The sequence below is a fragment of the Microtus ochrogaster genome, chromosome 2, assembly GCF_000317375.1.
Source record: "Microtus ochrogaster isolate Prairie Vole_2 chromosome 2, MicOch1.0, whole genome shotgun sequence".
In the NCBI taxonomy this organism is placed as follows: domain Eukaryota; kingdom Metazoa; phylum Chordata; class Mammalia; order Rodentia; family Cricetidae; genus Microtus; species Microtus ochrogaster.
Window position 1 is genome coordinate 67,297,072 of NC_022010.1, and position 13,239 is coordinate 67,310,310.

Consider the following 13,239-nt stretch of genomic DNA (forward strand, 5'->3'; position numbering starts at 1 on the left):
TTTTTTTTTTTATTCTTTTAAGTTACTTAAAACAAAGGCAACCAAGGTATATAAATATGTTAACAGCTCCATTGGGGAGAAGCTACTCCAAACAAGATACCAAAGGCCAAGTGTGGTAATACAAGCCATTGCCCTAGCATTCAGAAGACTGAGGTGTGCAGATCATGGGTTTAACACCATTGTTGGCTACATGGCAAGTTCCAGGCTAGTCCAGGCTACACAGTGAGACCTATCTCAAAAAATAAAATTGATAAAAGTAGCATCAACTTTAAAGTTTTGTGAACATGATAGTTATAGAAACTTATATAGAAAAAAGAGGGGATTTAAACAGAACCCTGAGAGCTAGGTAACACTCTAGACAAGCCGCGTTCTTGTGGGGAAGAGTTGGAAAAGACAGAGAAGAATGCATTAAAGAGATGGGCCTGCAGCAGTGACAGCTGGATGGCTTTCTGGGGAGGTGGTGTGCCCTTGAAAACACACACAGTTCTTTAGTCAAAGCAAGTTTGAAAACCACACAAGAAAGAGTAGATTTGTATTTCCATATGTAGAGCATTTTGAATAATATTCATGGTTGAATTGCTAATTTACAGGAGTGAGGTTCTAGGACCATTTTTGAGCATGAGTCTGATACTGAAGGAGTTAACAGAAATTTAACTTCACTTGTATGTTTCATTTTCTAATTTTTTCAGAATTAAAAATAAATCTTCTCCCATATTTATAACATTTTTAGTATCTGTGAAAATTTTTTAATTAAAGTTATATATGAGTTGTTTCTGAGATTGGTAGTAGGCTTTCTCTCTTGTCTGGAAGTTACTGCTGGGCCTCCTGCTTTTCTGACATTTTCACCCTTGCCCCTCAGAGCTGAGGTTTAGAGAAGCGCTTTCCATCAGTGCTGTGTGCCCATCTTTGAAGGTTAGGCTGAAAGAGTTGTCTGTGAGCTACTCTGGAGTGTAACTTGTCTAGTTTCTCTGGTGTGTGTCTTTAGTTAAGTTCCATGCAGCAGGTGGTCCGAGAGAAAGACGCCCGCTTTGAAACCCAGGTCCGTCTCCATGAAGATGAACTGCTTCAGTTAGTGACCCAGGCAGATGTGGAGACAGAGATGCAGCAGGTGTGTTGCTCACACTCTGTAGAATGATTCTCATTTTGGTTCACCTTTAATCCAGATCTCACAGCCACGTCCCAAGCACTTCCCTTCCCCGCTGCGCTCCACATGTCCTCCATGCATCCTTGGCTTCTTATTGGTGTCCTGTCTTTCGTTGCATATTATTTTCTGTATTATCCATACTGTCCCTTTTTCCACATCTCATCAGGTTGGAACTTGGAATTCTAAAGCTGAATTTACTTGGGGACTTATACGGGAGTCAGCAATGGGCTGGTTTCTTTCTCATTTACAGATTTACTGCTACCGTTCATGCTCTAACCCTGATCCAAAGCTTCAAATATATGAAGTCAGTTTTGTATTTTTTTAAAAAAGGAGAGTAAAAAAAGTGATTTTGATGGCACAGTCTTTTATTAAATTAATATTTTTTAAGGTGCATTGAAAATTGACTTCACTGTATTTGAGCTTAACCTGTACTAACTCACATTGCGTGTACTTAGAATGTAGAACCCTGTAAGGAAAGGCACTTTAGTGACACTTTGTTTGATCTGTGTTTGTACATGTGTGTTCATATATGTGCAAGTGCATGTTTATGCACACAGGTATGCATGCACACATGCACATGTGTGGTGGTCAGAGAACAACTTTGGATGTCATTCCTTCCTCTGGAGCCATTGGCCTTGATACTTTCCCCTTCTGAGGCAGGGCCTCTCATTGGCCTAGGTCACCACTTAGGCTAGGCTAGCTGGCTGGCCGAGAAGCCTCCAGAATCCTGTTTCTACCACCTCAGTCTGGGGTTCACCTGGCCTGGCTTTTTTTATGTGGATTCTGGGGATTGAACACAAAGTCTCTCGAATACTTTGCCAATTGTGCCATCCTTCCCAGCCGCTCATTTCTTTGTTCTTGAGTGCAAACCTGTTCCAAGTTCTAAGCGGTCTCTCAGAATGTACTACTAAGTGGAATTTCAGAGTGTACTACTTTGAAAACTAGACTATGAATTGTATATATTGATTGATTTATTCAATGGGTATTTTTCAAGTGCCTGCCCTGAGATTGAAAACAGAAGAGAAATGGTTTTGCCTATAAAGATTGCTCTCTTTTGTAGGTAAGATATGCATGTTACCTGTGCTACTTAGGGACAGGACAGGAACTATGTAATTTTGAACGTGAGTGTGTGTCATTTTATCTTAAGTATATTAGGCTCCCTGATTCAAGGCCTTGCTTGCACTTGGGTTTGGTTGTTGTCACGCTCTGGAGAAGGCATTTTGGATAGTCTCTTGCTGCTGGATGGGCCATGGCATGCGGTGTCCTACTTAGCCCTTTTCTTCCACACTCGAAAGCGGAGCCTTACAGGTGCACATGGCACTTTGGAAGGTGGGCAAATAATTGTGCTTATTTATCTGTAATTATGTCTAAATGCTTCTTTCCAGAAATTGAGGGTGATGCAAAGGAAACTTGAGGAACATGAAGAAGCCTTGCTGGGCCGTGCTCAGGTTGTAGACTTGCTGCAGCAGGAGCTGACTTTGGCCGAACAGAGAAACCAGGTACTATCTGCGGTCCCACTGGCTGCTGGGGAGGGCTGGTTTCTACGTTAGGTTGTTGGGCAGCAGTCATGACAACCTTTAAGCGGCCAGAGGATTGGTGTCATCTGTTCATTCTTTTCAGCAAACGCCAGTGCTTCCCTGGTGGTGACACAGTGGCAAAGCAGGCGCGGTCCCTCCCCGGGTTCATTGTCCGTCTTTACCGCACTTTTCCTTCATTGCTGTAGGCTGGAGTCTTTCTGCAGTTTCCTGATTTCCTCTGGCGAGTTTCTTTCTTGTCACTCTCCCCGCCTTGTCTGTCTTGAGTGGTTCCTGTGCCTCGTGCATGGTCTCTATTTTGCCTTTTTCCGTTGGTCAACTTTCTTCTGGGTTGAAGTAATCCAATAAGACAATAATTCTTCTTTCTCTTGCTGTACTGTATGGACCCATGCTTCCGATCTGGGCTACTCTTATCTGCCTTTGGCCTCCTTGTGCCCTTGTCCTGTGGTCATATCCAAGTAGCCAAGTTCTAATACAGAATTAATTCTATAGTTAATTAATTCAACACACCCTTTGCCTGTTCACCTGGGTGCTGTCTGCTGCCAGGAAACATCAGCCACATTCTTCCTCCTTAAAGCTCAGCCTGCCTTCTTGAGGCGGCTTTCTCTGTAGTGTGGAAGCATGTTCCCTCCTCTTCATCCTCATAAAAACCAGACTCTGCCTCTAGGTGTCTTTTCTGGGTGTCCTGGGACAGTGAGGGTCTGGTCTCCTTTGTGGTACTTCCTAGGCCTTTGCTGCTCAGATGGCTGCCTCGGTGTGACCTCTGTCAGACAGTGCATATGGATCCTCATAGCTCCCTTATGCAGCGGACATCATCGTTCCCTCAGCACAGTAGAGAAAGGCGTGCATGGAGAATTCCTGCACACCCTGGTTGACCTGGTAGACTTCAGATTCTTCCATCAGTAAACTAACGACAGTAACATTTATATGAAGGACCTGTTGCAGAGTCACGTGAGTGCATAAAAGTGCTTAGGGTCTGACACACGCCGAGCGTGAATTCAGCTGAAATCACTGCCACACTCCCAAAGCTCTTCTAGAGAATCATGACACACCTGTAATTCTCAAATTTAATGACTGTCTTTTCAGCGTTCTTTTACTAGACCTTTCTGCGATATTTGTTTCTTAGTTGTTGGTGGGTTTTATTCATTTTTTAAAATAGGCTTTCTCAACTAACCTGGGCTCATAGTTGCTGACAGACTCTGGACTGACAGCTAGGGAGCCTGCATGGAACCGACCTAGGCCCTCTACATATGTGTGACAGTTGTGTAGCTTGGTCTATTTGTGGGACTCCTAGTAGTGGGATCAGGGCCTGTCCCTAACTCTTGAGCTGACTTTTGGGAACCTTTTTCCCCATTCAGGGATTCCTCGCCCAACCTTAATTCAAAGGAAGGAACTTAGACTTGATGTGCCTTGCTTTGTTGACATCCATGGGAGGCCTGCCCCTTTCTGAACAGAAACAGAGGAGGAGTGGATAGAGAGCAGGATTAGAGGGGAGGTGGGGGGAGGATGTGAGGAGAGGGGGGAGGGGAAACCATGGTCAGGATGTAAAATAAATGAAAATTTTTAATTAAAAAAAAAAGGTTTTCTGTATAACCTGGGTTGCCCTCAAGTCCTTCCATATGCTGGGATTCTGGGGATATGCCACCGTGTCTGACTGGTATTTCTTCCTGTTTATCATTTATTCCTTGAAACTTCCTCAAAGTCCACTGCTTTCCTATGAGCACAGGGCACATCTTAGTTCTCTTCCGATGTCTCTGGAGCTTTTCTTTTGTTTGTTTTTCCTTCATAGGCTTCTTTTCCTGCCCATTAAATAGTACTTGCCAGTGGACTAGCCTCAGCCAGGAAGTCTTACTATACCTGGTCTTCTCTCTTTTGCTCTTATAGTAGGTGTGACTATCCCCACTGCGACAGGTCTCTCCCAAACATTCGTCTCTCTAGTGCTTTTGATATGTACCCAGTTCCCTAGTCATACATGGCTAACCTACAACCTTGGCAAGCTCAACAGGTAAAAAAGCAAAACTCACCTTCCTTCTTAAAGCCTATTATTTGTAGCTCGGAAGAGCAGGCACAGAACTCCCATTGTCTGACATTCCCATGGCTGGGTACCCAGCCGGAGGACACAGAGGCCCCTGCAGACTCCTCTGCTGCAGCACTGTTCACAGCAGTCGAGATGGTGCCTGTCATGGAAATATAATGTTCATTAATATATCAGCATAGTAAATATACACAATAGAATGTTCCTCAGTCCTAAAACAGGAATTCAGTTTTGTGTTTCTGCTGCAATGGGAAACGAAGCCAGCATGCTATTCTAGGTGAAAAAGTCAAGCATAGACAGACAAATGCCACGTGCTCTCACTTCCATAGGGAAGCCAAAAAAGTAAGGCCACAGAAGTAGAAAAGAGAATAGTGGCTTCCGGAGCCTGGGAGGGGTGAGGGGAGGCTAAGTGACGACAGGGAAACCTCAGCCGCACAGAGGGACAGCTGCTTTGACCACAACTGTTTCAAGTCCTAGTAGAGACAATTGTGACTGTTCCCAACACCAAGAAAGACACATGCCTGACATGACATCTGCCAAGGACCTGGATCTGACGGTTTCACATTGTGTGCCCATATAGAAATGTCACATTTACCCCACGAATAGATGTTATTGTCATGTATCCAGTTCAAAAACACACTTAAAATATTTTAACCATATTTTATCTCTTAATAGTATTCACTCAAAAGATTAAAACTCAAACTTTCTTGTTTCCTTTGTATTCTTCAATCCCTACAATTAATATCAGTCCTGCCGATTTTATCTTTTAATTCTAGCCTCTGCCCTCCTCATCAGTAGCATCAGGACCAGCTCTGGTTGGGAACATCTTCACATAAAGAGCTCTTCCTGACAGGGTTTTGCCTCTGTTCTTCCACCCATACCCCGTGCATCCTCTTTGACATTGAGAGGGTTGCCTCTTCAGAAACTTGTGTGACCAGATGCGTTAGTGCGTCGAGAACAGCTCTCAGTTTCTTAATGCTAAGGCATCCTCAGAGCTTCACGCTGTTTCTCCAGCCTTCTTTTCTTTCATCACTGGAGTTTTTCTCACTGCTAACCCCCAGCTGCCAGGTAGCCATCTTTTTTCTTAGCTGTCTGCCTGATGTACCATTCTTAGTACTTCCTTTGCCGAGCTGGTGGCTCACTTCTAGATTTTAGATTATTTGGCTTTCTTTTAAAGGAAGGCCACCCTAATGCTCCCCTCTCTCTTCCTATGAGAACTTTGCAGATAGCCCTCTAGTGCCTTCTGTGTTTTTGTATGATGCTCAACCTGTCTCCGGGCCTGAACCCTGAGGTCCTCCAGGACAGAGGCTAGATTGCTTTATTCATTGTGTATTGAGTCCACTTTGCCATAGACTGTGCTGGATCTAGAGACTAGTAACGATGAAATAAAGTGTTGTGTCTCCTTCCCTCACGGAACATGTTTTCTAATGGGAGAGGCAAAAATGAAAAAAATTCTGACTCATGGTAAATATGAGTGCAAATGGTCCAAAAGGTCTGGAAACCAACATGAGGGTGTTATTCCATGTTATTCCATAGTGCTACCTGCTTGGGTCCTAGGAGTTCCTCCGTGTGTTCCCTGCATGAAAGGATGTAGCTATGGGTCATAATGGCTTGTGTTTGTGTTTTCTAGACTCTTTCACAACAGTTACAGCAGTTGGAAGCTGAAAATGATACTTTAAAGAGCACCATGGAAACAGAGAGACAGGAGTCCAAGATTCTGATGGAGAAGGTAGAATTTGAAGTAGCAGAGAGAAAATTATCCTTCCATAACCTGCAGGAAGAGATGCATCAGCTTCAGGGACAGCTGGAGCGATCCGGCCGAGTCCAGGCTGAGCTGGAGACTCAGTACAGTGCTCTCGAGCAAAAATACAGAGCAGACATGGAGGAGAAGACTGCTTGCATTTCGAGTCTTCAGAAGTCCCAGCAAGAACTGCGGTCTGCCTGCTATGCCCTGAAGGAGGAAAACTCGGAGCTGCTCCGAGAGAAGAGTGAACAGGCTGCCAGGTCAGCCTGGGCCATTCAGCAGCTGGAAGGTCAGTGTTTGGTGGCTCTGGAAGTCACCGCTACCCCTGAGTGGATTGCACCCCCTACTACAGGGTTCTGTTAGCGACAAGATCTGAAGCATGCGCAGGCACCTCTTGTGGCAAGGTCTGTTCTTGCCGCTCAAGTCATAATCGTCTTGACATCATTGTCACAGCGCTAAGAACAGGAGCACTCTGTCCATTGCTCAGGAGTCCTGTGAGCGATCACGTGACTGGCAGGGAGAGTGCACTGACTGACAGGAGTGGGAGTGGGAGTTGTTTCTGGAAAGGTCTGGCCAGGTGTAGGTACGCAGATCAGACTGCAAAGAGCAGTCTGTAAGTCTAAAGGTAGATCTTCTGGCTTTTATCATAGGTGAAAATTCCCTTTTGAGGAAAAGTTTTGTCCTCTAAGCAGGTTGTAAGAAACATTTTTAAATATTTTATTAAAATTGAAAATTGCTCTAAAAGTTTGACATCTTAGAAGTTTATTTTTAAAAAGTGCACTTCCTTGAGCACCAATCCTCCATGTCACTAGTCTCCTTCAGAGCACTGACAGATGACCGTGTGCATGGCCCCAGAAGACTTTAGGAAGAAATAACTTGCAAACAAGTTCCAAAAATTTGGTTGTCGACCAGAAAGTTAGAGGGCATCATGAGGGAAAAGGGGAAAACTTGAGTACATTGTCCCCTTCCCCGAACCGTGCACATATTTCAAACCTCACTTGCTGGGGCTCTTGCTGGCTCCCAGTACTTGAGTGGTATGTGGAGAATGTAAACATGGACCACCAAAGCCATTTTACTTTCTCTGGTTTTTCGAGACAGCGTTTCTCTGTGTAGTCCTGACTGTCTTGGAACTTGCTCTGTAGACCAGAGAAGCCTTGAACCCATAGAGACTGACTTGTCTTTGCCTTCTGAGTGCTGGGATTAAAGGAATGAACCACCACTGCCAGGCTCCACTAAAGCCATTTTTAAGGGAGAAAGGAAAAATGAATATTTTAAATGTCTAGGCCTTTCTTTATTAGCATGTATCAAGTATGTGAGAATTCATACATGCAAAAGTGTGTGTTCTTAAACCCCTCTCATACCCCTCCCCTTTCCAAGTCCCTAGGAATCACTGTCTTTCCTGAGGCTTTTTCACTTCAGTTCCTGTAGAGGAGAGAAAATGTGCACCTGTCTGGCTTCCTACACCTAACATGATGTTCCCCTTTCCATCCGTTTTGATGCCAATAGCAGGGTTTCTCTGTGACGCTGTAATGTGCCATGTGCTTATTTCTCCTTAGAAGGACATAGTTTACTGAGATCCTCTTCAGTCCAAACAGTAAAAATGTAACCGGCATCATAATGTTAATTACGATGACTGACCAGTGATGTGCTGTACCCTTAGAAGGCAGTAGCTAGGGCTCAGCTAGACTCAGAGCTCTCTTCTGTGTGTTCATTTTCCTCAGATATCGCATCTGTTTGTTTTCTTTTCCTTAGATCAACTCCAGCAAAAATCTAAAGAAATGAGACAATTTATAAATAAGCAAAACTTGCAAAAACATGAAACAGCATCTCAGACTTCTTTACCAGATGTCTGTAATGAGGGCATACAGGTAATGACATGTAAATTTCTGTATGATATATTTATCTTTGCTGTATTGAGGGGCTCTAATGAGTATGACAAGGAAGGTAAATGTGTATTTTCTACCTGATAAAGTGCTTTTAGGGGAGGCGTCTACCTGACTGGAATCCTGAAAGGCATGAAAGCAGCTTCCCCACAAGGAGTAGCGAGGGAGTGATGCTAACACACACATCTGAGGAGCGGTCCGACTCCAGTGCCTTAGATCTGTGTCGTGGGTGGACCATGACTCCTGTTTCACAGTCGCTTTCTCAGTGTGGATCAGCTTTGTTTCTTACTAAGATTTGTTCAGGTTTAGGGTACACAAGTCAGTCTAAGCAAACTTACAAGTCTATTAGGGAAACCATAATACTTCCAGTAAATATATCAACAATAAACAAGTTTGTTTGCCAAATGGCTGGCTAGCCAGTATATTCCTTTTTCCTTCTCCAGTTGTCTCTGTGGAAAACTAGATTATAATCACCCCAAGGCTCTTAGTGAGTATGAGTGTCAGAACAAAGGGAGTCTGGATCTTAGTGGACCAGGCTGGCCCACAACTGCAGTGAGTGTGTTTACCCACCTCTGTTGTGAGGTGATGCCCCACTAACAGAGCTGTTAAGACAAGGTCCCTGGACAGTACTGTGAGCCATAAGAAAGTGTTTACAGTTCACATAGGTAGGAACTGTTTTATACTCTAGATTGTATCGTAATACTGTATTGTATGTATTTGTTTTAGTAACTACCCTTTTGTCTATCTCTGTCCACCAGTTCATCTTAATGTTTTATGTATTTCTCAGTGGGTTGTTGATATCAGGACCCCCAAATATTTCAGAATGTGTATTATTGACTAGATTTGTTAGTAGTTGTTAGTAGTTGAGGTATACTAGTTGAGCAATTCTTGTTCTCTTGAGGTAAAATTTATAAAGCATTAAATGTATAAATCGTAAGTATGAGGACGTTTTGTCAAATGCATTAAGCTATGGTACCCAAACTCTTAATAAGGTGAACCATATTGTCCTCACCCTACTCAGTACCTTCTCTAGCATGAACTACGATTCCATTTTCCACCATAATCTTGCATGGTTAACTTATGGACCCTTTTCTTGCTTGTTTTGTGATTCATAGCTATTGTTGCATTTATTCTTTCAAATCGCCATTGTAGAGAAAAGCAGAGATAAGATTAAAAATAAGCATGGTAGCAATCATGTTCTAGTGAAATTTTATTAATAAAAGCAAGTGGAAGCCCCCACAATCTTCTAACCCTGAGTTACATATTTCTATCCAATGCCATCCTGTGTAAAAGACTGTTTTTAACTACTCTATGGATGTGGATGGGAGTGTGTGTGTGTGTTCACAGATGGGCTTCTACAGCTTCTGTATAGCTAATTACACTGTTATCTCAGCTGTGTACTTTGTGCTAACTGTAGAACTCTACTTGACAGGGTTGGTTTTTTGTTTTGTTTTTGTTTTTGCTTTTAACACTTTGAGTACTTCTCAGCTCTCTTCTTTGCTGTTTTGTTTTTAATAAAAAAAATCTCTTTTTAAAATTTCTGTTATTTTTAAGATTTCATCATTGACTTTGAACACTGGGGTATTAATAGGCCTTGACCTCAGTTTCACCATATTTTCTGTGCTTATTCATCTACTCTATTGAATATCTGGATTTCAATCCTGGAATCCATTGGAAGCTATTTGCCATTAGATTATTTTTCTGACTCGTGCCCCCTTTGTTCCATGTGTGTTAGTGTAGATGCAGCTGTTCCAGCACTCAGTGATGCTGCTTTAATTTGTGATTTTTGAAGATATAAGAATGTGATTTTAATAACTGCCTTGATGTACTTATTTTAATTCTAGCATCCAGTACTGGATTCCAGCAATCAGTACTGGATCTATTTATCCTCTGGTTTCCCTATGCACCAGATATTGCTTATGAGCACTAGCTGTATATTCACATAAACATTGTGAAAACTTTTCAATGGGATTCAGTTGTTACTTCAAGAAAAGCTTGATCTTTCCAGGTCTCACTTGTTGGAAGAGTTTGAATCAGTGCTTCTGCACTACTGAAGCAAGACACTTCACTAAGCTTTCCACTGATGCCCTAGGCGGACACTTCTCTGAGCAGTCCACCACCAAAGCCCTAGGCAGAGTTAGTGTCTGCACGTTTGCCTGTTAGGAGTGGCCACACAGCATAACATGCTGTTCTCTAGTCTTGTAGAGTAGATGGTTTGGGTATCTGAGCTCTCCTAAGACAGCTGTGTCACGTCATGTACTGGCCTGGTCCGCTGAGATCTAGCAGTATCTGCTCTGTCACTTTTCTGATTTGATTCTTAACTGTCTCCCTTTAACCCAAGGGCCAGCCAGGCTCTGCCTGTGTTAACCACTTTGGGGCACATGGTCTGAAAACTCATTTAGGGCATTAAGTTTATAGAACAGAGAAAGAGGAGGCCAGGAGAGAGAGATTCTTAACATTGCAGTCTTTTTAGGGCTAAAACGGTCACTTAAGATCTAGAAACCTTGTATGACATACTCTCACCCTGTTCTCTGTGCTGAATTTACTGTCTGTTCGTGTTCAAGTTTTAAATCTTAGCACACATCGTTAACATTTTTGCAGTGAACAGTTAGTTGCAAGTATTTAAACCACACTAAGGAGAAAATGTTGACTTAATATCACGCACATACTTCCCTCTGAGGCTGTTTCCCATCGACACCAGGTTCTCTAGAGCAGCTGCTATATTCTTGTTGTAGTCACGGCTAGAGAAAATTCTCTTAGTGGTGTCTGATATTTGCATTTTGTTTTGTTCTTGGATTTATAATTCTGTATTGACACTTTTTCATTCAGGACATTTAAAAATGTATGCTATTGCCTTCTGTCTTCCATCTCCCCCAGCAGTTCTTGAGTAATTATTCAAATGATTGCTCCTGTAGATAGAAGTATCATTTCTCTACTGAGCTGTAAAAAGACCTTTTTCATTTTGTGATGTAGTCAGTTGTGGTTTTCTTTGCAAGTTTCTTAATTTTATTGAGGTCCCCCCCCTTTTTTTTACACATATAAGCTTGCGCATGAGAAAAGCTTGGCCATTTCTTAAAATAACTTTTCTGATGCTCTAGCTAAAGTATATTTTAATGTCCTATGTTTCCTTGAGGCTATGATCATTTTTCTTCAATAATTTAGTTTCTGTTACTCTGTCTTCAAGTTTGCTGTGCGTTTCTTCTTTTACCTCTATTCTTCTATGAAGCCTGCCCTTTAGATTTTCCATTTCATGATTATCATTTTCTTTTCTATATTTTCAATTTTTTTGTTTTATAGAGTTGATTGTCTGCATCAGATGTTTCTATCTTTTCCTTCATTTTTGATGTATTATGTCTTATCATAGTTGTAATATCTTCTTTAAAATCCTAGCTTGGAGCCAGACCTGGTAGTTTATCCTTATAAGGCCAGAACTCAGGAGGTAGAAACAGGACATCTCAAGTTCAGGGCCATCTTGCTGAGCTATATTGTGAGGCTCAGACTCAAAAAGAAAAACCAAGGGATAGGAATGTCACTCAGTGGTAGAACACCAGACAAGCCTGCCCAAAGGCCCTGGGTTCAACCGCTATCACCACAATAACTAAGTTCTTGCTTGTTAATCTGACCTCTGTATCATTTTGTGATTAGTCTCTGTTGGTTATATTTTCTCTTGAGAATGAATCACAGTTTCTTCTTTTGTCCTAGATGTTATAAATGTTTTGTCTGGAAGGTTCTCTTTTGTTGTTTCTAAGATTTTGAAGCATTCGATTACTTTGTATCAGCCAATAGCATATACCCATGCTTTAAACTCTGGTGTGAGTTAGAGAGCCCCAAAACTCAGTTGGTTATTTCTGTCTTAGGTAAGTGGTTTTGAGTTGGCCCGATAGTCACATCATTTGGGCTGATTTCATACAGAGGATTAACGCCTCTTGACTGGTGCTCTTCCTGTTTGATTCCTCACACCGCAGCTTTGTTTCTCCTCAAGTCTTTATTTTTCCAGATACAATACCTACGGCGATTTTGTTGGAGTTTTATTTGCTTTATATATTAGAAAGTAGAAACTTTTCTCTAGATGAAAAATCCCAAGCCCTAAACTTACCCCTACGGTTTCTTTACTTGATAGTGAAGGTTTTTGACCAAGCAGGCTGTGCAAATGCTATAGCTAACATGGAAATGTGTGTGGGATTGCATGGAAAATTGTATAAAGTGAGCCCCTTGAGGGTTAAAAAATGTATAAAAGGGAACAAAAGATTTAGTAACATAGATACTTGCCTGTCACTAAGAGAGCCAAACATTCTGGATACATAAGTTAAACAGAAGAACATTTTTAGTGTAAATGGAAAAAACCCAGTGGTACAGAACTCATGGGTCTTCCTCCTCTTGAGAAGTCTTGTTTGTGTTCATATTCCTCCAGGCCTTGCTGCTTTGCTGGCTTCACTCTACTCTAAGGTGTTGCTTGTGAACTTTTAAATCATGCTTTCACACACAGTTGACCTGGGATTTCTATCTTTATAATCCAGGCTTCAAAGTTGGATTCAAAACTCACTGAGCTGGAAGCTTATGGGGTATATTTTATTTCTTTTTCTATCTGCAGACTTTAAAAAGTCTCCAAAGATTCCAAGGGATAGATGCTGTTTCTAAAGCATCCCCATGGCTGGAGAACTTTGAGGTGATACAAGTGCTAAGGCCTTCTGGGCATCAGTGCGGGCTTTTGCTGGGTAATCACTAATTCTGTCTCTCTGTAATTTAGGCAGCTGCAGAGGAGAGTATCGCCTCTTTGCAGAAGAGAGTGATGGAGCTGGAGAGCGAAAGGGGAGCCTTGCTCCTTGGTTCTGCAGAGCTGGAGGAGCTGAGAGCTGAGAAGGGTATGTATAGACACAAACCGATATTCTGTCTTCTTA

General features: G+C 42.2%; 1 protein-coding gene across 2 annotated transcripts in view; it reads left to right on the plus strand.

Moving 5' to 3' along the window:
- The first annotated feature begins 862 nt into the window (after positions 1-862).
- The window catches only part of Golgb1 (golgin B1), a 40,570-nt gene continuing 28,193 nt past the window's right edge, over positions 863-13,239 (plus strand). For both annotated transcript variants that reach the window (XM_026786351.1, XM_026786346.1), the window contains exons 1-5: positions 863-1,108; positions 2,530-2,643; positions 6,345-6,747; positions 8,211-8,326; positions 13,089-13,203. In XM_026786351.1, the coding sequence (XP_026642152.1) occupies positions 995-1,108; positions 2,530-2,643; positions 6,345-6,747; positions 8,211-8,326; positions 13,089-13,203 (862 nt within the window). In that variant the 5' untranslated portion in view covers positions 863-994. The remainder of the gene's footprint in view (positions 1,109-2,529; positions 2,644-6,344; positions 6,748-8,210; positions 8,327-13,088; positions 13,204-13,239) is intronic.